The 23,683-nt window shown below is 38.0% G+C and overlaps 1 protein-coding gene across 4 annotated transcripts in view; it reads right to left on the bottom strand.

Annotated features, from left to right (window-relative positions):
• The window catches only part of TOX (thymocyte selection associated high mobility group box), a 290,420-nt gene that overhangs the window by 30,728 nt on the left and 236,009 nt on the right, over positions 1–23,683 (bottom strand). For all 4 annotated transcript variants that reach the window (XM_070630540.1, XM_070630541.1, XM_070630543.1 and 1 more), the window contains 2 exons: positions 13,960–14,241; positions 551–781 (listed from right to left, as the gene is read on the bottom strand). In XM_070630540.1, the coding sequence (XP_070486641.1) occupies positions 551–781; positions 13,960–14,241 (513 nt within the window). The remainder of the gene's footprint in view (positions 1–550; positions 782–13,959; positions 14,242–23,683) is intronic.

Raw genomic sequence — 23,683 nt, 5'->3', positions numbered from 1 at the left:
TGGCAATCCGCAGGAGAAAAAATAACCAGGCATCTGGTCCCATTTAACACAGCCTAGAAATATGGTATATGTGGGATAGAATAACATACCCTGGTGGTCTTTAGGGAAAGGCTAAGAGTAGAAACCCTTAAATTTGAGGTTCGTTTAGCAAAGAGGAAAGAGGGTTTTGATGACAAAGGGTAAACAGTTAGTGCTGAAAAGAGGTGTGGACAGTTTTCAAAATACTTTTAGTATTTTTTTAGCCTTTATGATCACATTGGCAACATTAAGAATGACGTAATCCTGGCTGGGATATGTAAAAGTCCTTCCAAAAGTAACTACACTATATAAACTTTGAAACAAAGGAAGTAACATGCTATTTAGGGAGGAGTAATAAAGAAGTATGTAATTATGTGTATGTCTCCTGAAGTCTGGCTCTGATGGGGCGCATCCAAGGCCTTAGTTCTCGAATCTGAAGAACGCACCCAAAGTTCTCAGAAGCCATTTCTTTAGAGTACATACACGTTTTCAAACCACGTTGATTCCCACTCCATTTTGCATCCTTTCTTACCTGTTTTTGCTCTTCTCCTAATCCATCCCACATTGAAGCCACAATTTTAGAGACTTCACCAAAGGTAGCATTTGGATTCTGGCCCTTGATGGCAGCCTGAGTATCACGAAAGAACAACGCATAGGCAGACACAGGCTTCTGGGGCTCGTTAGGGTCCTTCTTCTTCTTCTTTTTGGGAGTTTTTGGTTTTTTCCCCATGTCAGAGGCAGGTCGCTTCTCTCCGCCATTGATCTGAAATAAAAACCAATTTAGAATTATAGAGGAACTAAGAAAATTTGGGGACAAATCATATTGTTCTCCTTTGAGACTGACTTACACAGACACACTCACCCACACACATTCCTAAGGGACACTTGGTTCTGTTGTTTTTCAGATAAAACTATATTTCATGTAGTTTTCACGTTTATCCTTCTTCCAGACTAATTTACATAATCTTCCATAATTTACACTATTAAATATTACCCCTTAACTCACTTAACTTTTCTTTTTTCTCATTCAGAAAGCTGAATGACAAGCAGGGTTGTAACTGTGATAGCAGCAAATTCTTCTTGTAATAACTTTATTGTATGAACAGTCTAACTTGTTTTCTTTTGGGAAGTTCATCCTTTTCTTCGTAATTATGATTTTAAAACCATAGTGGGCCACATATCCAGCAGATAAAGTTGAATGGCTTTTGATGCTGTACTTAGGTCTGTGGAATGCAGCTGGGAATAATCTTAACCCTATATCAGTGCTGTCCAATAGAAATTTCTGCAGTGAGGGTAAAGTTCTATCATCTGCCCTTTACAATATGGTAGCCACCAGCCACATGTAACTAATGAGCACTTGAAATGTGGCTAGCATGAATAAGAAATGAAACTTTAAATTTTGTTTAATTTTAATTGCTTTAAACCTAAATAGCTACATGTGGCTAGTAGCTACCATATTGGAGTGAATTTCTAGAAACTAGACGTAGAATCTAGACATTTCTAGAACAGTTTTAACTCAGTTTTAAACTGAGTATACTCAGTTTAAAAATAAATTCTATTTTCTCCCATTGTCCTCAAGTATGAGTATTTGGATAATTTTAATTGTTATTCTGATGCAAGTGGAAACAAACACACTGAATGTATTTTAGACATCTGCGTCTGAATACTACCTTTGATATTAACTAATTCTAACTGAAGTCACGTCATCCACCTCTATAGAATGAGAGATATTGCTAGGATTTCTTTCTAGCTCTAAAATTATATGAATCTTCATGAATACCAAGTTGTGCTGTCTCTGAAGGAATAGTCTTTCCCGGGCCTCTCCCACCACCATACAGGCCCACGCGCACCATCTCCTGATAGAGCATGATTATCACAGGAGGTTCTGCACACTCACCTTCTACTACTGTGGTTGTTGTTTTCCTTTTTTTGCTCACTGCAAACTTAATATAATATGTATCTTATTCAGATAAATTGCAAGGCAGAGTAATTCATGTAAAATAACTGCCACCATTGGAGAGGAAACATGATATCCAGAGAAGGCCAGAGGATATGACCTCAGCAGATCTAGACTCATGCTCTCCTTTACTGTTTCTAGCTGTGCAATCTTGGGCAAATTGCGTAATTTCTCTGGGCTTCCATTTCCTCTACTACAAATCAGTTGCAGTGTCATTTTGTGATTACTGAGATGATATATATTTATATATGTTTAAAACTTTAAAATGATATTCAAATGTTAATTATGACATGGTAGAAACTTTAAAAAAAAATTTACTGAAGGCCAGCCCTAGTGGCATAGTGGTTTAGTTTGACGCACTCCACTTTGGTGGCCTGAGTTCAGTTCCCGGGTGTGGACCTACACCACTCATCTGTCAGTGACCATGCTGTCGTGGCAGCTCACATAAAAAAAAGAGAAAGACTGGCAGTGGATGTTGGCTCAGGGTGAATCTTCTTCAGAAAAAAAAAATGTACTAAATGAATGGAAAGAAATGAGCTTGATACTAATTTGTGATGCCATAAGATCATGGTTTAAAAGATACACCCCAAGAACCAAAAAAAGACAGGAATGAAGCAAAGTGAATTCTTTGGCTTTGTCTTAGTGAGAAAGATATTTAAAAGATTATCATTTCGAGATTGTTTTCTGAAGCAAATTAAACAATCCCATGGGGCCAGAATGCTCTGAACCGAGCTGACAGGCTAACATAGATTAACACTAGAAGATAACTTTCCAAGATGGATCTGAGATGTGATCCTGTGAAATGGCTGGTCCCCATGTAAATCTGTCAGAGGACTAGCATGCTGGGACTGAGCTGATACTGGGCAAACTGGTGTCATAGCTGCAAACTAGATACATAGGCAAATATGACCTAGAACAGTGATTCTCAAATATGGTTGTACATTAGTATCACCTGGGAAACTTGTAAATAACACTCTCATGCCCAGGCTTTCCTCTACAATGATTAAATCAGAATGCCTAGGACTAGGAGACGCTGGGCCTCAGTTGTACTGTAACTCTACTCCTCCAACTGATATTTAAATGCTTAAAAGACAGAACAAAGAAACAAGTGAACTTTCTCTTTACCCCAAGCTACATATAGTTGTATCTTTCTTCTCTTCACGACCAAACTCCTCCAAGTGGTTGTCTGTGCCAGCTGTATGCAACCTCTGCAACTCACATCAGGAGGCCTTCCCATCACTTAGCTCTCAATAGGGTCACCAACAGCCACACTGCTAAATCCAGTGGACTTTTTAGTCTTCCCTGACTTGATTTCTCACTGTGAGTGCCCTGTCTTCCAAGGGTTCCAGGACATGATAGCCTCTGGGTTTTACTTCCACCTTGCTGTCCTCTCTGTTTCCAAAATCATTTTTAAGCTCATCCTCCACCGCCTGACCATTAAATAGTACCCTTCCTGATAGTTTTTTATTGTAAACCGTCTTCTTTTTTGCATTTGTACTTAGGTGTTCTCCTAAGTACGCAGGGTTTCCGTTACCATTTGTGGGTGGATGACTGTCAAGTTCATTTCCCCTGAATTTTGAATGCATTGAAACAACTGCCATTTGATGTCTCTATTTGCAAGTCTTAAAGATACCTTAAACTCAGTCAGGCCCCTGTTATTCACTTGTGTAGTTCTGCATATTTCCCTTCACAGCACACGTCAAACTTACAATTACACAATAATTTATGTGTTAGGTCTTCTCCCGTCCCTGAGTGTAAGCATCACGAGGGCAGGTCCGCATCTGGTTTTGCTCACTAGCACTTATCATGGTTCCTGACACACAGTAAGTGCTTACTATTTGTTATAATAGTAACAAAAATACTAACATAAAATAATCATACAGTTCAAACAATGGACAAGTCAAAGCACAACTGGTTTCTGTTATGGGAAATCAAACCCCACTAGTTTACTTGAGTACTTGAGCACAATAAGCAAGTATGTGGTAAGACAGAAAACATGGATAGATTTTTAAAACGTTTGATATGTTAATAGTTATTTCTCTGGGTTATAGGCTGACTCTTTATAATTTTCTTCATATTTCTTCTGATTTCCAAATTTTATAAACATGACCATTCCTATATTCATACTAATAAAATATTTATTAAGAAGAAAAAGTTAAAAAAGACCACAATGAAGAATATTAAAAATGGAGTGATCATGATATTGGAGGTCATATTTCATCAAGGATTGGGAATATTTAGAAGTAGAGAACAAAGTGTAGGAAAATGAATGCTTATCCATGTAGAATATTAGCTGGACTCATTCTAAATTTTAATTAAAAAATTAAAGATCTGACATGTTGAAATCTCCATGATTGCAGCTTATTAACAATCTTTCTGGAAAATAATCAAATGTGAATCATAGAGATCAATTTCCTACAATGCAACGTAAAGGTACTTCTTAAAGATTTTTCAAATTATTTAAATAATTTCCCTTATCCATTGTCCAAAATTGTCTTTGAATCACTGATCGTCAGGCGTTTTTTCTTTTTAAATTGGCAGTTGGACAGTATGGGGCAGGTTTTAGGTCTACAAGATGTGTGATGTCCCGCCCTAATTATACTCTTGTATTTGACAACAGGGCCCTACTTTCTAGGGATGACCTGAGGAAGCAGGAGAACCCGTCACTGCCAGTAAGAAGCTCTAGGAAGTGTATCAAAACCACAAACTATCTTTTTGAGGCAATATATGGCAACCCCATAGGAAATTCTAAACAGTTCCATGAAACCAATCAATTGGATTCATTGTATGGAGGCTTTCTCTATTTTCCTGGCTTGTCCTGTAGGGTTAGCCACATGGAGTCTTGCTCAGTCTCAAAGTTTCATTTAGCAGAAGCAAGCATTTCACGACTTCTGCCTCCCATTTTCAAGGCTCAGAAGATATCATTTCTGCGTTAATGGAGCATAACTCTGGGGCTTCGACTGTGCATCTGATCGAGTACCTGAGAGGCACTAAGCTGTGAAGGGGGGGTGTCGTCTCCCATTATGACAGACTACCAGCCAGTCCCATAACATTACATCCACTTTGTCTTTGCCACGCCTAAAAGCAAGAGCAGACTGACAGGCCTTCCTTTTAAATACTCATGTTGACCTCGGTTTGAATTATGTACCATGCAATAAAACTGGCCTCTGAGAGGACCAATCTAAAGGATATATATAAAATATTCATTTCTTAAGAGTCCCTGCCTTTCTCTCAGTAATTAAACTAAGACACTAAAACTAAATTCTTGGATCACAATATTCTGACCACTTGCAGAATTGCCCTCATAGAACCGAACTATGACTTAAGATAATGCCCTGACTTTCACCAAAGGCTGTTAGAAGAGGAAAAATAAAAAATAAAAACTATGTATGAAAGATCTCTACTTTTTAAAAATAACATGATTTGAAGGGAATCATGTATGATATTGCTCAGCGTCACTTGTATAAAGACTTATTGGGTGTGCACAATATCTTGGCTTTTGGGATGCAATATAATGGAGTGAAAATTCCCTGTTGCAGTTTGACATCTAACATATCCGAGCACATGGGCAGTGCTATGTGAAGTGTAAGGCTGTCTGCTACAGGAACAGTGGGCATTACCTCCTGATCTGTGGGAGTCTTATTTTTTATTCTGAATTTTTCCTGTTTTGAGGAGGATACAGAAATGAGCCGCTATTGTAGATTCTGTATAAAGAACTGGGAATTTGTAGGGCCTGCTTTCTGGAGGTAGTTTCATCACATATTTGAAAAACACATGGCCATTGCTCATTTGCAAAGCTTCCCTGAAGAGAACTGTTGCTATAATTTGGATCCACTTACTTGCCAGTAACGGACTGCACTTTGAAAGATACCTGGCTTTTTTGACCACCAACTATTTGGAATGAACACAATGATGGGGAATATGATTGTGGTGCAAAAATCAGCTAAATGGATTTGTAATATGTCCCTGGACCTTAATTTTGACTATTGTCTGGATCCCGAATTCTTACTTAGATGGATGAAAGCTTATAATTTTATGTCCTAATTTTCTAAGAGGCTCTGCCTTCTAAAGTCTAGAGCAGCACTGTCTCATAGAATTTTCTGGAAAGATGGAAATGTTCTCTGTGCTGTCCAAAAGAGTAGTCACTAGCCACATGGGGCTATAGACCACATTTGGCTACTGCAAATGAGGAGCTGAGTATTTTATTTGTTTAATTTTAATTAGTTAAGTTTAAATGTCCCCAGTCATACATGATAAGTAGCTACTGTGCTGGACGGTATTGCATTGTGTACTGGGCATTGTTCTAGAGTACAGTGTTTCTAAAGTTACTAGGGTTCTAAGACTGGAGAGTTAAATTTCCTTCTGACATCATAATCTTTAGAATAGAGAAGAAACCATATAATGCAAAAATAGAAATTCTCCATGACGACAAGCAAGGACCAGGTCCCGTTCGTCTTTCCATCCTCCCAGCATCTGTGTGGTATCTTACATGCAGGGGATCATCCCCCATTTCTACTCCTGTATTCTACAGCACTGGGCAAAAGCTCTGAATTACAAGGCAAAGGAAATCGGAGACACATATAAAGTTGCATGAAAATCCTAACAACTAAAAGCATGGCTGGGTTGAGGCCCTAACTGTAATCCTGCTCACCCACAGACTTATTACACATTCAATTAAAGCACTAATGAATAAATAAATACACACACAAATACATAAATAAATATTACTCTCACATAAGCTTTACAGAGATGCATGTGCTTCATGTAACTCACTTGTAGACACAGATTTATTTCTAAAATCCCCAGAGGTGTCCTTAGGCTTCTGGTAATCCACCTCCTGTCATGTCTTATTGCTTAATTATAGTGATGTATTTAACTTATTTATCACAAGAAAACAATAATCTTTCACTTTAAAAAAGCATGTGTTAATGGTGTTGCTTAGGATAATACTTCTTAAGAATAGAGAGTACAGGAGGTGAGACTCTCAAGGAAAGAGAAACACTGATACTGAAATGTCCCTGGAGAAGTTAGAAATGTCTATAAGCATATTTAAAATAAACTGCCGCGGTCCCAGAGCCTTTAATGGAGTTGGAAGAGCTGTTTAATGCACACTATCTTGCAGTAATCGCTGTAGTTTAAAATAGATTTTAATCAAGCACCATCTGCATAATAAGCTGAACAAACAACACAGAACTCCACTTATAACTCTTATCCTATAAAGTAAATATTATAAAATCCTCACCATAGAAACAGGGCATATCATAGCACTTTTTGTGATAGGACTGTTTCTGTAAGTGAAAAATTTTGCTACTTAAACTCATTCTCTCTTTTCTTTCTAAACCCTGCCATCTAAAATCCCCTATGAGAATAAATTCAAATAAGCATGGAAAGTAAGTCATCTAGTTACTGTGAAATCAGCAAGGCTGATAATACCTCTTTCATTTTACAATCGGGTTTATTATTATCACTAATAAAAACAGTACATTTCATGACTCAAAACATCAAGGATAGAAAAACGTACGTGAAATGCAATACTTTTGAAATGATTCACAAGTGTGGGGCTTTGGATTTGTATCATAGTTTGTAAAGCCAATTCATTTTTAAGGATCTTTGATTCTGCCAAACATAGCTGAGTATTGTTTTAGGATGAGTTTAGCAAAGACACTCAGTGGCCTTATGTAAGATAAGAAATTTGGGCCACAGTCCAGAAAAATCACTTCAAAGTCAGGAAAAGAGTTGATTGTGATAATAATCATCTATTAGTTATATTTACCAATTTTATTGGAGCCACTTGGTCTTTTCTAGATTTGCCTGTCTAGGGCATATGTTTCCTTCTTACTACTTTGGATTGAGGGTTTCTCCTGCCTTACAAACAATGCACAAGCTGTTGAGATAGGGTCCAGCTGAATACAATGCCTGGTGCCTATGTTCAGCCTCACTTTATTTTTATTCCACGAATTAATCAAGTATGCTCGATCACAGGGTATGAATCATCTAGGAACATACACACCTTGAAAATACTATAACCTAGTACAATTTAATTACTTGAATGGATTTTAGGAACAATTATTTGGAATCAAGCAGTAACTGGCTGTTTGACTGAATTTTATTATTTTTCCCAGAACTAGTTTGTTAGGCTCAGCCTTAACCAATGGGATACTTTAGCTGTGATAAATGAGGAATATATATTTTTCAATTGCTAGGATCTAAAGAATTCCTTAAAAGTATCATACATATTATATCATGTGAAGTGTTGAACAATTGCATAATAAATATAGTTCAATGTGGAAAATACCAGACTTTGAAGTCCCAATTTTAAATATTCTATCCTGTTGCTAGATAATGTGAGTTGGCATTTGGTTCTAACACTGCTTGATTTCACCTAATGTTTATAGAAGGCTGCTTATCATTTTTACTTTATTCCAGGAATCTTCTTGCCTTCAGAGCAGTGGTAAATAAAAAGTGCTTTTCTAAAGGTTTATTGAATTGTTGCTCTAATGACTTATCCTATTTGCCTTGAGAAAAACTTCTCTTTCTGTCCAGTATGGCAAAGCACATGCACTGATAACTAGCAAATTAGTGAGAAACTCTTAAAAGCAAAAAGTAAGTGAAAGCAGGAACCCAAAGCAGTATGCAGAGTACTGAGGCCAGCTTTTACCTTGAAGATAGTTGTTGAACCTGGGGAAACTGAGTCAAAGGCACAGTAGATAGAAGACAAAGCCCATGGCTGACTAAAAGTGGGATGTTTAATAGGAAGATTCCTATTAATGTCAGGACAGAAAAGAATTAGACTCTCAGTGCAAGAGTGGAATAAAATGATATCTCTTCTACGTGCCCTCCCAGCATCTGCAAGGATGATACTCAATGGAGAGGGGGAAAATATCTTCTGTGAAAATTCACAAACAGAAGCCAGCATTTGTAAGAGTTTATACCCTGAATGCATACTACTCAAGTGGGCAGAAAAGCTTCAAGCCAAGAGTGGTTCTAGATTGTAATGGTCTAAGATGCTTGGCAGAAGCAAACACAAATCATCTTTAGAGGAATCCACTTTCAAATCCACATTCAGGTCTAACAGAATTCTCATAAAGTTCTAATAAACATCAGCTCTCATTCCAAAAGAAAAAAAGAAAAATGAAACAAGGTGCTAAAACCAAGAGCCAGCAGCAACAACAGACAATAGAATCAGACCCAAAAAGACTTTGTGTGTTGGAATTAGCAAATGCTTAAAGGAAAAAAAAAGAGATTAAATATATGGATAAGGATCAAGCAACTAAAAAAAGTCCAAACAGATGTGAGAAAGAACCAAATAAAACTAGAAACATAAAATAATAAAAAATTAAAACCTCAATTGATCAGCTTTAATTTTAGATTAGATGTAGCTGAAAAGAGAATTATGAACTGGGAAACTGATATAAATAAATTAATCAGAATGTAATACAGAGGGCAAGGAAATTGAAATTAAGAAAGAAAAGTGTCATGGAGGATGGAATAAAGTCTAGCATATATTTTATCAAAATTACAGAATGAGAAGGGAACAAGAATGGGGTAGAGAAAATATCTGGAAAACAACAATGGCCGAAAACTTCCTGGAACTGATGAAACACAGAAATATTTAAATTCAGGACAAATTTAAAGAAACCCACACACCTCACAGTGAAGCCGCAGGACACCAAAGGCAAGAGAAGATCTTAACCTCAGTCAGAAATAAAGGCAGATTACTTTCAAGGGAAAGACAGTGAGGCAGAAGAATTCTCAAAAGCAATAATGAAAGTCAGGATTCAATAGAGTAATATAATATCTTTAAAATGATAATCACTGTCAATCTACACTTCTATGCCTCATAAAAGTACTTTTTAAGGTAATTATGTTCCCAACAGATCCTCATGAAAAATAATTTTAAAGGATAGGGAAATGATGTCAGATGAGAAAAATATTAAATATGTGAATAAGTCTAAAGAAAAAAAGACTGTAAAAATAGTGTTTCACAGAGTTTATTAAATTACAGAATTTGATCAAATTGTAATTAAAATAAACAACAGCAATAAGCCCTCTGGTATAAATTGGGAGGAGGGTGTTTGGAGTTAAAGTAATCTAAGGATGGTAAGATATCGATCAATGTTAGACTTTTGTGCATTAGTGTGTCAGGGGTAGCTACTAAGTGAACAGAAAGAGTATAAAATTACCATTCTTAAAATGGGAAATTATGGAATGAGAAAAAATAAGAGCCATCTTAAAGAAGGTAAGAGAGAGAGAAAAAAACATAGACTGTATGTGGGACAAATAGATAGCAACATACTTCAATGGAGAAATAAACTCAAATATTACTTATATTAATGTGAATGAAGACCGTTTCACTTAAAAGTAAAAGATTATCTAACTATATGCCATTTACAAAAGATACTTTTAGAACTTAAGGATACTTTAAGCAGAAAAGTTGAAAGTAAAGGATGGAAAAATATATACTGTGATTCCTAGCCCATAATTTCCTTAAAGGGAAAACTGTGCTAAAAATAACACTTGTGATGCCAGATACTTCGAGTGTCTTAGAGTGTCTGTTGTATTACAAGTGTGGGATTACAGGCTTAGAACCACAAGCTACCCAAGTTTATATTTCTTTGATGTTTTACTGTATGTCTAGTTTATGACTTTAGGCTGTCAACACAGCTCCATAGGAATCAGAACCGTGGGTAGTGTTTATAAGGTGATAATTTACTTCAATGATGTCTTTACAATATTTCTGTCTGTCAAAACAAACATTCCATTTAATTGTTCAATTAGATAAACTGGAATTAATACGTAATTGCTTAAGAGAGCACAAAATGTTGAGAGGGAAGCTTTAAAAGCTTCTTTTTCTGGTGTGAGACTAAATATTCTTTTTCAGTTCTCTTTTTAGAAATGATTTAAATGATCTTTTTGCCTTAACGCTATTTCGTATTTAACTGGAGCTGTTGCAGTACAGCATTTTCCACATAAATCCTGCTCTCATATAAAGGAAAAATTCCAGTTTCTCAGTGATGAATAACGCCTGAACACTGTCATCAGAGGATTTTTTAGTCATTTAATAAATATAAGTTGAATAGATGGGTAGGAGGATTTTGAACTGGAGAGAAGGTGAAGAATAGTGTGTAGAGATGGAATGGGAGGGGGATTTTCTCGCGATGGAAAATGCACTTAAACTAAACATGAACTTGAGAATATTTGTATAAACAAGAAGCCATTTTAATGAAGACATTCTTGAGAAATCCATTTCTAAGCCTTCACACAGAGCTAAGTAAAGAATAAACCTCTACAGAATATAAGTTCTACGATATGATGCTTACACAATCACTAATAATGAGTTATAAATTATTTTGAGATGTGGATATTGATTGATTGGATAAGATACCCACTGGGAAAGTTTCACACCAGCCTAAAAGCTTATAATATACAAATTCACGTCTCAGCAAAATGATAAGAAATGGACCTATGGGTCAATAGGAAATGGCAGAATCTGTGAATGTTAATTCTATGAATTTCTGGTTTCTACTCAGTCTTCCACTCACATAAGTTGAAGAGTATGGAGAATGTTATTGTAAGTAAGAATAATCCTGCATAAAATTTACGGTCAGAAGATGCTACTAATTTTGCACAAATTTCCTGAAATGTCAGCAATGAACAGTGATAAAGATATAATATGGATGCTCAAATTGATCTTTACTATAAGCAGAACATTAATTTTTTCCCTTGCAAGATAGTACATATCATCTGTGTTTAGGAAATTAGCTTGAATTATCCATGCATAATCCAATATCTAAATCACAGGCCACAAACAAATTCTTGGTGTTCACATTTAGGTCGAGGAACTCATTGGCTGTTTGATACCATTAAAATAACATACATTTTCTAAAAAAAAAAATTACTTTGCCCTCTAAATGGTCAGCTAAAGGTTGGGCTTTCACCAGCCCAATAAATTATTTATGTAATATCAACTAGATTCCTCCTGCCTCTTTGCCTTATCTCATGAGAAACTGGCTCACTGACAACAGGGAGAGCCCGTGAGGGCGGCGGGGATCAGCATGGGCGATGATGTTTAGTTATGCAGCTGTTCTAAACCGTACCCAGAATTAGTTTTAATCAGGGATGGTAAGACAGCAGACATGGAAGTGATTGTCATGAAGAAGGAAGTTTATACTCACAGAAACAAGAGGCGTGGCATGCCATGTGGGGTCGGTCAGGAGGCAGAGAGGGGGAGAGGGCAGAGCGTGGCCCAGAGCCTTCATCGGTTTTCATGGGAACGAATGGGTGAGGCAGGGAAAATATGCTGAGTAAGCTTAGGATTGGAGAGTTTGAATAATTTCAGTGGGCTCCAGGCTATAGGGAGGCTTCTTAGTTATCTGTTACCTGGTCCTGGAGTGATTTTGGGCAAGGGGAATATTGGCTTGGTGTGTGAGTTTGATAAGGGAGATGGCTGGGGACGTGGGCTCTGGATTGGCTGGTTTGTGTATTAAAGATGTGCTCAGAGGGGAGTCACTTGCTATCTTTAGGAATTAGATTGCCCTGGAGGGGTAGTCTTTTCAGGATTAAGACTCCAAATGCCAGAGCATCAAGAATACTGAAAATTGGGGCTGGCTCCGTGGCCGAGTGGTTAAGTTTGCGCGCTACGCTGCAGGCGGCCCAGTGTTTCGTTGGTTCGAATCTTGGCGTCCCACATGCCACAACTAGAAGGACCCACAACGAAGAATATACAACTATGCACGGGGGGTGGGGGGGAGGTTTGGGGAGAAAAAGGAAAAAATAAAATCTTTAAAAAAAAGAATACTGAAAATAATAAAAATAGAGTCAATACAACAGCCTTGTTTTTGTCATCAGGCCAAATAGATCTATGAGTCAGATCACCTGGATGTTTAAAAAATTAGTGTAGCTATTGGAAAGTTAACCATATAGATCAGAATCTCACTGTGTTACTGTTGGGAGCATGTTGACGGTTTAATTTCTCAAAAACAAAATTCCGGCAAAAGTGAAAAGAAAACAAAGGGTTGACACAAGTGCAATTCATTAGTAAGAATTAGAAGAAAGGAAGAGGAATATAAAGTACTCATGTAACTTTATATTATATATATTAAGTATCACGTACTCAGTAACTCACACGAGTATTTTCCCAATAACTGGGCACAAGAGTCCTTCTCACCAGGACAAATTTGGAAGATGCTTGACTGGTAAACGAGGCAAAAAAAGATTATTTTGGTGTTTTCAAGTGAGAGCGCACTTGGCTTTGGTGCTGTCATCTAAAAAAGCCTTGAATACTTTAAAGAACTAACAACGTCTGCAGCTAATTTTCCAATCTAAGGACAGTCAAGACCCACCTTGCCGTATAGATAACTTAAAACGACAGCACTACTGGTGACACAGACAGACAGACAGGCAGCCATATTGGCATGGGGCTAATAAAAGGAAAGCAATGAAACACCCAGGCTTCCGCTTCCGGAAGGGAGTCAGCTAGTACCCCTGGGCCCTTGCTTTCCTCATCGTCAATGTGAAATGTTTGGTCAGATGATCTCAAAGGTTTCATCGAACCATTACCTACATGCACACATAGCCGTCATCGTATCCCTGGGATGTTGCCTTCTTAAAAGAAAATGGTGAAACTGAAATAATTGCTTTGAACAACCAGTGAATTAAGCTTGATTTTGGATGTTGAGTTCTAGAAGAATTATTCTCCCTTACTTACTATGCAGACCCTATATTTTGTGGATGCAACCTACTTTTATGCTTAATACATCTGTATTTAAAGGATTTATTAGAGACTTAAAAGTGTAATAGGACAAGCAAGTGGTTTAATGCATTCAATTTGTAACCTCATACTTTGTTAAAAAGTATGTCCCCCACCACAGTTTCTCATTTGGATGGTACAAACTTGCACCCACCAGAGGTCAAGGAAGGTGCTGAAGAAGACTTTTTTTAGGCAACATGCATTTCCTATTGGCCCTAAAAGTAACTATTCATACCTTAGAGGTATCATCGCCTTCATCTTCATGCACTGAACTGGATGGTGAAGGGGTTGCAGACTTGCTTCCGGGTGGAGATGGTGAGTTGTGGGGGACACTGCTTCCCCCCATATTCAATCCAAGTTGAGCACTTAGCTGTGACTGGTTGATGGTGGTCAGCTGGCCATGCTGCAGCATTCCCGGCTGCTGCCTGATGTCTGCAGGCTGACCCCTTGGTCGCATGGCTGCCATCTGAGGATGGGAGCTATACTGAGCTCCTTCTGGGTTCCGTATATCTTGCATCTATAGGAAAAAAAAAAAGGAAAATGGAAAAGAATAATTTTCACAAACATGTTTCAGGAAAAATTTTTACAAAATTCTGTAGGATGTCCTGCTGAATTACACACATTTCCACCCTACACTGCCTGCCCAGAGTAGAATAATCCTAATAGTATCTGTCACCCTAAAGGTGCTGTTACCAAAAGAACAGAATTTGAGAATTCAGTCAGCATCACATTTCACTACTCAAGACCTGATTAATTATATTTATAGTTCTTCCATACTAATGAAATGCAAACATATATCATTAGTAGATTTATATGGTGTAAGTTTCAAAACATTGATACTTATTAGAGTGTCAAAATTTTGCAGTTACTAGTTATTATCACAGCAATTCATGGAACCCTATTTCACTTATTCTGATCATTTAAGAAAGGTTTTGGGAGTTAAGTGTACCATGGTTCTCAGTTTAGTTCTATATAGGCTAGTATTGGCCAAAATGATCTACTAACTTCCAGACTCAGAACACTTACAGGCTAGTGTTAACCAATTGATTAATTGACTACTGAAATGATTTGTCTGCACAGTCAGATTTGAAAGTAAAGCTCTAAAGTTGCAAGGTCACCATATTAATCCATTATGCTATCTGGGTCACTGCTTTTTAGCCTTAATGAGACTCACTCTTGTAATTCAAGCAATGAATTTCGTCTCTGCAAGGATTAGAATTAAAAGCATTGGAGGATGAAGCTCTTAACGTATCTAGAGGTCAAATGTGTTGTATAAGAGGAGTATGGTGGATTTCACTTAATGTTTCCCCGGCACTTTCAAACTTAAAATAATGGGGAATATTTTGTGGTGCTTATAGAAGCAGCTCAGTTTTTTCACTCTGAGCAGTTTGAGGAGTTCATGCAGGTAGAGGCTTTATAAAACAAGACGGAACAAAGGGAAAAAAGGAAAAAAGAAGCACAGTGAAGGGATATATGGTTAGTTACATTTCGGAACTGAAAAATAAAGTTCATAATGTTGTCTTTCTCTGTTTCATTCAAAAAAAATCCCACATGATGTCAGAATACCTAGTAATTACCTGTCGGCAAATGTTATCATAACATGGAAATAACTGTGAAGGTCAATTAAGTCATAGGTTTTTTTTTTTTTTTCTTTCAGTAATAAAATCATTTTCCACCAATGCTCTCTAGCCATTTCACCAACCTGGTCAGATCCAGTTGAAACTGAAGGGGGGGTCTGCCTGTGTTCTCTGTATTAGGTTGACCGTCTCCACCAGGAGGGCTTTTATTAGTCAATATCACCCCTGCAGACCTCCCGGCCTCCTGCTGCAGCTTCATCTTCAGGCTCAGTTCTATGTATCCTAGACTCTGGCTCTTCTTGGTGAAGGCTTAGGCTGGCCCCACGGTTTTCTACCTGCTGCTTTCCTGGTCTGAATCAACGTTTTCTTCCCATAATTTAACCTGCATTCCTCCAATCCTTCAAAAGTAGCTCGTACTTCTCCTTTTAATGAAATTCCTCATTAAGGAGTTCCTACTATTCAATGAAACATGTTAGAGCTGCAAAGGCCCTTAGTGACACTTTGTTAGTCTACAGAAGAGGTAACTCAGGGGCGGGCTACAGTACAAATTTGTTGAATAAATATATAAATCAATATAAATGAATAAATGAACGAATAAAGCCCAGAGAGGTTAAATGACTTTCCCAAACCACAGAGTTGGAGTTAAAATCTGCATCTCTCAGTTCCTGTCTTGTATACTTCCTATTGTATTAAGCAGCTGATTCAATATGTTATATATCTTGTAGAGAGAGTTATAGTTAATTAAAGATAATCGAAAACACCTTGTCAAACGTCGTCTACCCAAATCAATTGTTTTTATCTAGTCCGTTCATGTTGCCTCCACTCACATTTACTAAAATAGTTTTTGTTCCTTCTTAGGTGTTCACATAACTTCTATAATCTGATCTTCCTTCTGAAATAATATTAGCCTTCACAGATATCCTTAAAGTTGTGCATTGACATAAAAACCAGAACCAACGTTTGAAAATACACAGAAGATGCAGTAAATACTATGTCTCTTTTCAGTCTTCTGCTGTAACGTCCTGAAGTCCTACTGTGTTTGTTCTTAGACTTATCATTTGGAAAAGCTCTCTCACTGTGGGCAAAGAGATATGAATGCCCATAATGGGCACTGTCCTACACAGGGCAGCCCTCTCTCCCAACCCTGCACCAAAGAAAGCGCTCACGCACATGTTCAAACACGTATGTTTATAGGAAGACACACTGTTATAGCTCTGTAAGTTAGAAATGTTTACTAGCAAAATCATACTTGAATAAACTATCTTTCCAAAAGTATTTATCTATTGATATCTTTATTTCTCCTTCACGTAAATCCCAAGTTGCAAAGCACGAACAGTTTGTAACCTATCTGTTTGGGGCCCACTTCCCTTGTTATTCTTTTAGAAATATCACAGTTTTAACATGATATTGCAGATGATGATTTTTAAATTCACTTATATACAGAGTTTCTAGATTTATGACTACACCCAAGGGTCTTCAAAGGCCTAAAGCTATGTCACTTTATAGCTCCTCTCTCCCACCATTTTGTAATCTTTTTGATTGTTTTCCCATGTTAATTAGTGTTGGGGATAGATCTCTGAGTGCTAAAATTTGTATTCCCACCTTTGCACCTTTAGTAGAAGGAGGGAGGCATGGCTAAAGAGGAGTAAAGAATCAATTTCGGTAGGGATAATGAAGTACTCAACAGGGTACCTCTCTTTCAACATGCTCATTATTAGTTCAAAATATTGTGTCACCAATGGTGTTAGGCCAGGCAGACAGCAGCTTTAACACCGAATCAGAGAACAATTTTCCCTGTGCGGAGGGTGGCAAGCACAAATTAGAGAGCATACTCATATCTTTAGCCCTCAGTGCACTTAGAAATCGTCAGATCTTAACACCCATGGTGACATTTCTGAATCAGGAGGAGTATTTTCATTTTACCTTGCTTTCATAGGAGGCAATTCAGTATTAATCGCTGCCTTGTGTGTAATATGGGGAAAATTAAACTGGATGGAGTCTGATTACTGAAAAATAGGAATAATTACTTAGCTCATGAAAGTGAGCAAATGTTTTGATTGCTGGTTTCCTTCTAGAAGGATATTGATTGACTACAGGTCTTAATGTCGAACACAAAACCTCAACTTGCAAAATACTATTTCCTGTTAATCTCAGTATTTTTAACCTAGTCTGAATAATTCACCTAAGTCATGCTTAACAACAACTGGTGTTTTCTCTGATTCTTCTCTACTCCTTCATGACTTCTCTTTTTCCTACAATTTCCCATTCCTAAGTGGTTCCCTAACATTCTGTTTCTGAGTCACATTTCTTCCACCCTGCTAAGATTTATCACAGTTTTGTTAATCGGGAATGTTCTAAGTTAAAATGTACAGTTTTGACCCAAACCCCAGATCTAAGTCAGCAGCTGCTTGCCAGACTCACCACCCGGGCATCACCTCTGCTAGAAACATGAAGAAAGTTCTCTTTCTGAAACCTATTTTGTCCTATGTGTCCCATTTCTGTTGATGACATGTTCATTCACCCTGTCACCTCTACTCAAAATGTTCTGGTAATTTTTGATTATTTCCTTTTCTATCAAACTGCCGTGAGTTCCACTGAGTCTGCTCCACATACCCTTTCCACCTCCCCTCCTTTCATTCCCACATCCACTCCTGTATTTCAAGCCTTCATTACCTCTTCACTTGCAACAGCAAAAAAGAATCTTTTCACATCCACCCTGAAGAGAACTGCAAAATTAATCTTCATGAGCCACAGACTCAAAAACTTCCCGATGATATCTGCCCACCAAATTAAACCCGAGCTCTTCAGCATGCCATTAAGAGTTCCACATAAACCTTATTCCCCATAACTGTCCTTCACACACTTCATTGTTCAGGCAAACCCGGATAATTGCTGGTCTTTACCTACGTCTCTCTCCCTCCAACATGTGTCTTTGTTTATGCTGCTCTTTCAGTGTTCATTTTCTGAGCATTTGCTGTCTGAAATTTTAAAGAACAGTTAAAACAACCATTCTTTGCTCAGTGATTTGTCGTTTGCACAGGACTTTTACCTAGTGAGCCTTGTAATTCCCTTTGAGGCAGCCCTGGAGGAACGGCTGTTTTGCACAAGTTTATCGAGAATGGAAGCAGTTAAATGATCTCAGATCTCTCTACCAACAAAGATTAATGTAGAAATGAAATATGCTTATTTTACATACTTGTATTCTCCTTACAATTCCAGGATGTCATTTCCATATTCACATATCCAAATTCTCAATACACTAGGGTCAAGTTCAAAAGTCAGCTCATCTGTTAAGCTTCCAGAACCTTCTTATTCGGAACTGCCAAAGCACTTTGTACTTTCTTTATGGGACAACAATTTTAAATTCCTTAGTCTAATGTGTACTTCTCTTCTAGACAGTAATCTTGATTAGTAAATGACTAATGCATTTTTCAATCCCTCCTGAGATCTCTTTTAGCTAAACTAGGTATTCCAAGCATTCAAAAAATATTGGCTGAGTCAGTATATAAGTGAAGAAATGAATATTACAAATATTAACTGACTTTAACCAGTTTGAGGAGTTTTCTTTTTTCCTATGACATCTAACAATAGTCACAAGGTGAAAAGAAAATTTGAATAATGTCTATTTCCCCTTGTGGCAGAATCCTCAACCTGCACCCTTGGAGACTCATTACACTTTTGTCCTGGGGGACAGGCCTCTCATATTTAACTGTCCAGCCAAGAAGCTACCTAACAGAGGCCATTTTCTTGCTTCCTTTGCAGCTATGTATGGCCATGTTACCATGTTTTGGCTAGTGGAATGTAAACGAAAGTGCTGTGTGGTACTCCTAGGAAATCTCCTTAAAGGGAAGGGCTCACCCTCCTTTGCTCTTTTCTGCTGGCGAAAATGTGTGTGTGATGATTAGAGCTAAGGAAAATGTCTTGGAGCAAGAGGCAGCACCCTTAAGATGTTGGAGGCACAAGAAAGAAGGAGCTGAAGTGTCCTTCCTTCAGTTCCTTGTCATGTCCTTACCATGGAGCCACCAGACCCTGGACAATCTACTTACTGTGAGAGTCTTTAATGTGAAAAGGAAGGAACGTCCACATGTCTATCTTTTTTAGGGTCGCTGTCACTTTGAGTTTCCTGTTATATGCAGCTGAACTTTATCTTAACAGACACACCTTAATAGATTATAAATTCAAAAAAGCAGGGATATAATCGATTTTGTTTACCACTGTAACCCTAGTATCTAGCACAGATCTTGGCACGTAGTAGCTACTAAATACATATTTCCTGAATTATACTGAGAGGCATTTAGTACATTAGGACTGATGATGCTGGCTTCACATAAATAGTATTACAAATCCGTGATCTTTTGGGAATTACATTTGCCAAATTCTCAGGACTCAAATGTCTCAAAGGTACTTTTTTTTCTTAAAGGTTGGCACCTGAGCTAACATCTGTTGCCAATCTTTTTTCCCTTCTTCTTCTTCTCCCTAAAGCCCCCAACACATAGTTGTAATTCTAGTTGTAGATCCTTCTGGTCATGCTATGTGGGACGCCACCTTGGCATGGCCAGATGAACGGTGCCATGTCTGTGCCCAGTATCTGAACCGGTGAAACCCTGGGCCACTGAAGCAGAGTACACGAACTTAACCACTTGGCCACGGGGCCAGCCCCTCAAAGGTACTTTCTAAGGTGTGTAGTCTCACTTTGTTCACTTTAAGCTGAGTGAACTTCATTTTTTCTTGGCTTAAAGTCCTGCATGTTGTTGGCATTTTAGCTTTGAATGATTCAAACTCAATCCATTGAAAATGGGTGCTTGATTTCACTTTTTTGAAAATCAGAACAATTTCCTTAAATGTTGCAGATTGCCATTGAGGACTAATATTGTTCTAATTATGGGAGCCCAAAACTGTCAATTAAAATCATGGAGGAGGATTACAATGATGAAGAGAAGATTTCAACTGAGTTCCTTCAAAACCTTTTTCCAATTAATGGAAAGCAAAAGCTCAGGTAAGGTCAATTAAGAAACAAAGCAGGTGCCATATATTCTCCCTTGTGACCTGCCTTGTAATCCACGCCTTGACGCCAATACCACGCTCCTCACTCCCTTTGCCCAATTGCCTATAGTGTGTGCCCTTCAGATTGAGGACAGCACTCAAGTAGCAAACCTCAGGCACACTATTCCACACATATTTCAGCACGTGTTTGCACTTTATTTTCCTTGGATCTTCTTTGAAAAGGAAAAGAAAAAAAAATCCAGGTCGGTCATCTCAAATTATTATTTTAAAAAATGAGTAACATTTTGGCATAACTGTAATATCCCCTTAAAAGAAAAATCCTTAGAACAACATTAGTTGTATTAGTGACTAAATGGTGTTAAAACTGAGCACTCGAATGGCACCAGGACAAATGAAGAGCTGTGTTTCAGTGTTAAAAGCTGTTTGTGTTTCACAATCCTTCCAGAGTCTGTGTTCCTCTTTCAAAATCCGATCCTTCCCAGTCCAACATGCTAGCCTTGAAAGCTATCATTATCTCTGCCTCTAGCAGACAATCCATATCAAAACAGTTGTACACATAAAACCCTAACGACGTCTTGGCTCTCTACGCTCTGATCCAGCTGTTTGAGTGAACAGCAGTTGGTGAACAGAGCCTGGAACATGGGGAGCCCCGAGGCCTTCTTCGCTAATGTGGCTCACCAGCTGCTGCTTTCTGTGCTCTTTGCAGGCGAGGCCTGGAAGTCTGCCAGTTCCAGCAGGAACAAGAGAACATGAGGAATCTCTGAAGCCCTTCCATTTACCCCTGTCTGTCAGCATTTGACACCCTTTGCTGTTGAGTGCTTTCCCCAGGGCTATGAGGAGACCCTGCTGGCTGAGGCTGTGACAAGTGCTTACTCTCAGTCCCTTTTATCCACACTATCAAACACTTACCATCCTTAGCATCTAGACAAAAACTTCTGAGCCTGGCTCTTGGAAGTCCATCCAGCCTTGCATGATTAATCAGGCCAGGACGGCTAAGCAGTTCCATTTTTCTTAGGAATAGCACACTCCACGAGGCTATGAGAAGAATGTAAATGTTGATATTACTTAAGTCCCCAATTTGATTACATATTTTTGCCAGGGATTCAATTAATATGTAAATGTATACACCAGAACAAATGCGTGGGCAAATTTAATAATCAAATTTTATTTATTATTTTCCTAAATGCGTTTCCAAGAGAGAGCTAAATTATTTGCTGTCCAAACAAATTAAATAAATTGTTTCTATGTGATCTCCTTGTGTGATCTATTTATTATTTAAAAATGTGTACTTCAAATAAACTTTAACATTTTTGCTATTAGATATCTGATTTTGAATACTGATAATTAATGTTAAAAGATGGGAAACCTGGAAAATGCATATGCATAGCACAATGTTATACTTTTAAAGATTAGGTAAAATGGGTTTCAAAAGAAAGGGTGAAGATTTTCATGAAAACGTATTTTTATCCTCAGAATTTGGTGAGAATAACTTGATTTCAACTCTAAAGTTCCAAACACAAAATTGTTTTTGAATTCAACATTTGGAATCTATTTTCCTTCCAAAAGACAATATGAACAAATAAGGTTCAGATTTCTTTACAATACACTAAAATGGAATATTTGTAGTTTAGTTAGGATAGTCATTATAAAACTAATTATCACAACGCAGGAACTCTGGAGCACAATTCGTTAGACATTAGCCAAATGGACAGACAGCAGTCTCTAGAACTACCGTCCTTGGAGAAGATCAAAGTCACCCGTAAAAACCAACGTTCATGCCCACATGCACCCCCATAATGCCTGACCATCCTCCTCCCTCAAACGTGGCCTCTCTCATGAAGGGGACCCTTATTACTAAAGAGATTTGATGTGTTAGAGGAAAATATTGTTGAAAATTTTAAAAGTCATGGCTAAAAATCACACTGGCTAAAGATAATTTCACCAATTTTTAATTTCATTAATTAAATTTCTGTATACTCTCCCGGGGTGAACCAAAGATCAGATGCTGAAGAGCAGAAAGCCTCAGAAGGAGGGAGGAACCCCAGCCTCTCAATGTCCTCAGTGTCCTTGCCATGTCCTGCCCTTCTTGATGGAACTCGACTTCTATTTCTGTCACAACCCTTAGATCCAGAAGGAAGCATCTTAGCTGCCCTAGTGTATGCATCTGGATTCATTTTTATAAAAAGTCAAAAAAGTAATTTTATACCATTTTATTTGACTTGTTTCTTCCTTTCTCTAGATGAAAGGGAGTGTGCTATAGTGGAGGGAACCGTGCTCATGACATCCTCAAGGTGGCTCTGATTCAAATGAGTTGTCTTCTTTTTAAATTATTTGACCCTCATTTTCCACCTCTGTAAAATAGGGATAACAGTTTTCCAACAATAAATATTTTTATTGAGTCCTACTCTGTGCCAGGCGCTGGTCTAGGTACCATGGAAACGACAGTGAGCAAGCACACAGAAATCCCTGCCCTGATGTGAAACAGACGATATGATGAGTAAGTATTTGATGTAGTTTGTTTGATAATGATAAGTTTTAAAGAGACAAATATGAGAAAAATGTGCTGATCTTAAATGCTTGCTGTAAAGTTCCATTGCGAGGATTAACTAGGATAAAGACTATGACGATGTTTTGTCAAATGTAAACTTATTTGTGTGGTTCTTGCTCACATACACGACCTTTTGTAGAAGATGAGGATGTTCATCTTTTGTTATCATCCCTGAGTCACTTTCCCTGACTGGCTCGAGTTCTCGGGGAGCCACCGATATAATTGTGACCAAGCATTCTGGTAGCCAAAAGCTTGTATCTGTGCAGACCCTCCCTGGGATGAGCTGGGCAGCTTACATCACAGAGCGCAGGTTTCACTGTGACAAAAGTAAATAGCCCAGATAAAGATTGAACTCATAACCCGGATTTTAATAGGTCCTTGATCAAGGCTAATAGGGTAACTGGTGGATACAAAGTTCAAAAAAGTTTGATGCATAAAAAGGTATTCCAGTTCAGAGTATACGGTTCTCTCCCATAAACTCTGTACAGATAATCCCTCCTTTGGATCACGCTGATGGCCAGAAGGTTATGGGGTATAGTGACGTCTTTTAACCACACAGTAGGAAGGATGTTTTTTTACTCAAATTGAGGCCCCCCCAACTTCTCTGATTGCTTCATGCTGACACCATTTGTCTCCTGCTGTTATTAACTATCAACATCAGTATTACCAAGCTTGACACTGAGTTTCCTCGTGCCCTTGAAAGGGCGCCTCTGCCCAGCCCGAATAAAGAAAACATGCAAATGTACAACAGGCAAGATCTACTCTTAACTGACGAGGAGCATCTCTCATAATTCCAATTAATGGCAAGACACGAGGACTCATGACTAAAA

The sequence above is a fragment of the Equus przewalskii genome, chromosome 8, assembly GCF_037783145.1.
Source record: "Equus przewalskii isolate Varuska chromosome 8, EquPr2, whole genome shotgun sequence".
In the NCBI taxonomy this organism is placed as follows: Eukaryota; Metazoa; Chordata; class Mammalia; order Perissodactyla; family Equidae; genus Equus; species Equus przewalskii.
The sequence above is the reverse complement of the archived record's forward strand: the minus strand, read 5'-3'. Positions and strand labels throughout refer to the sequence as shown.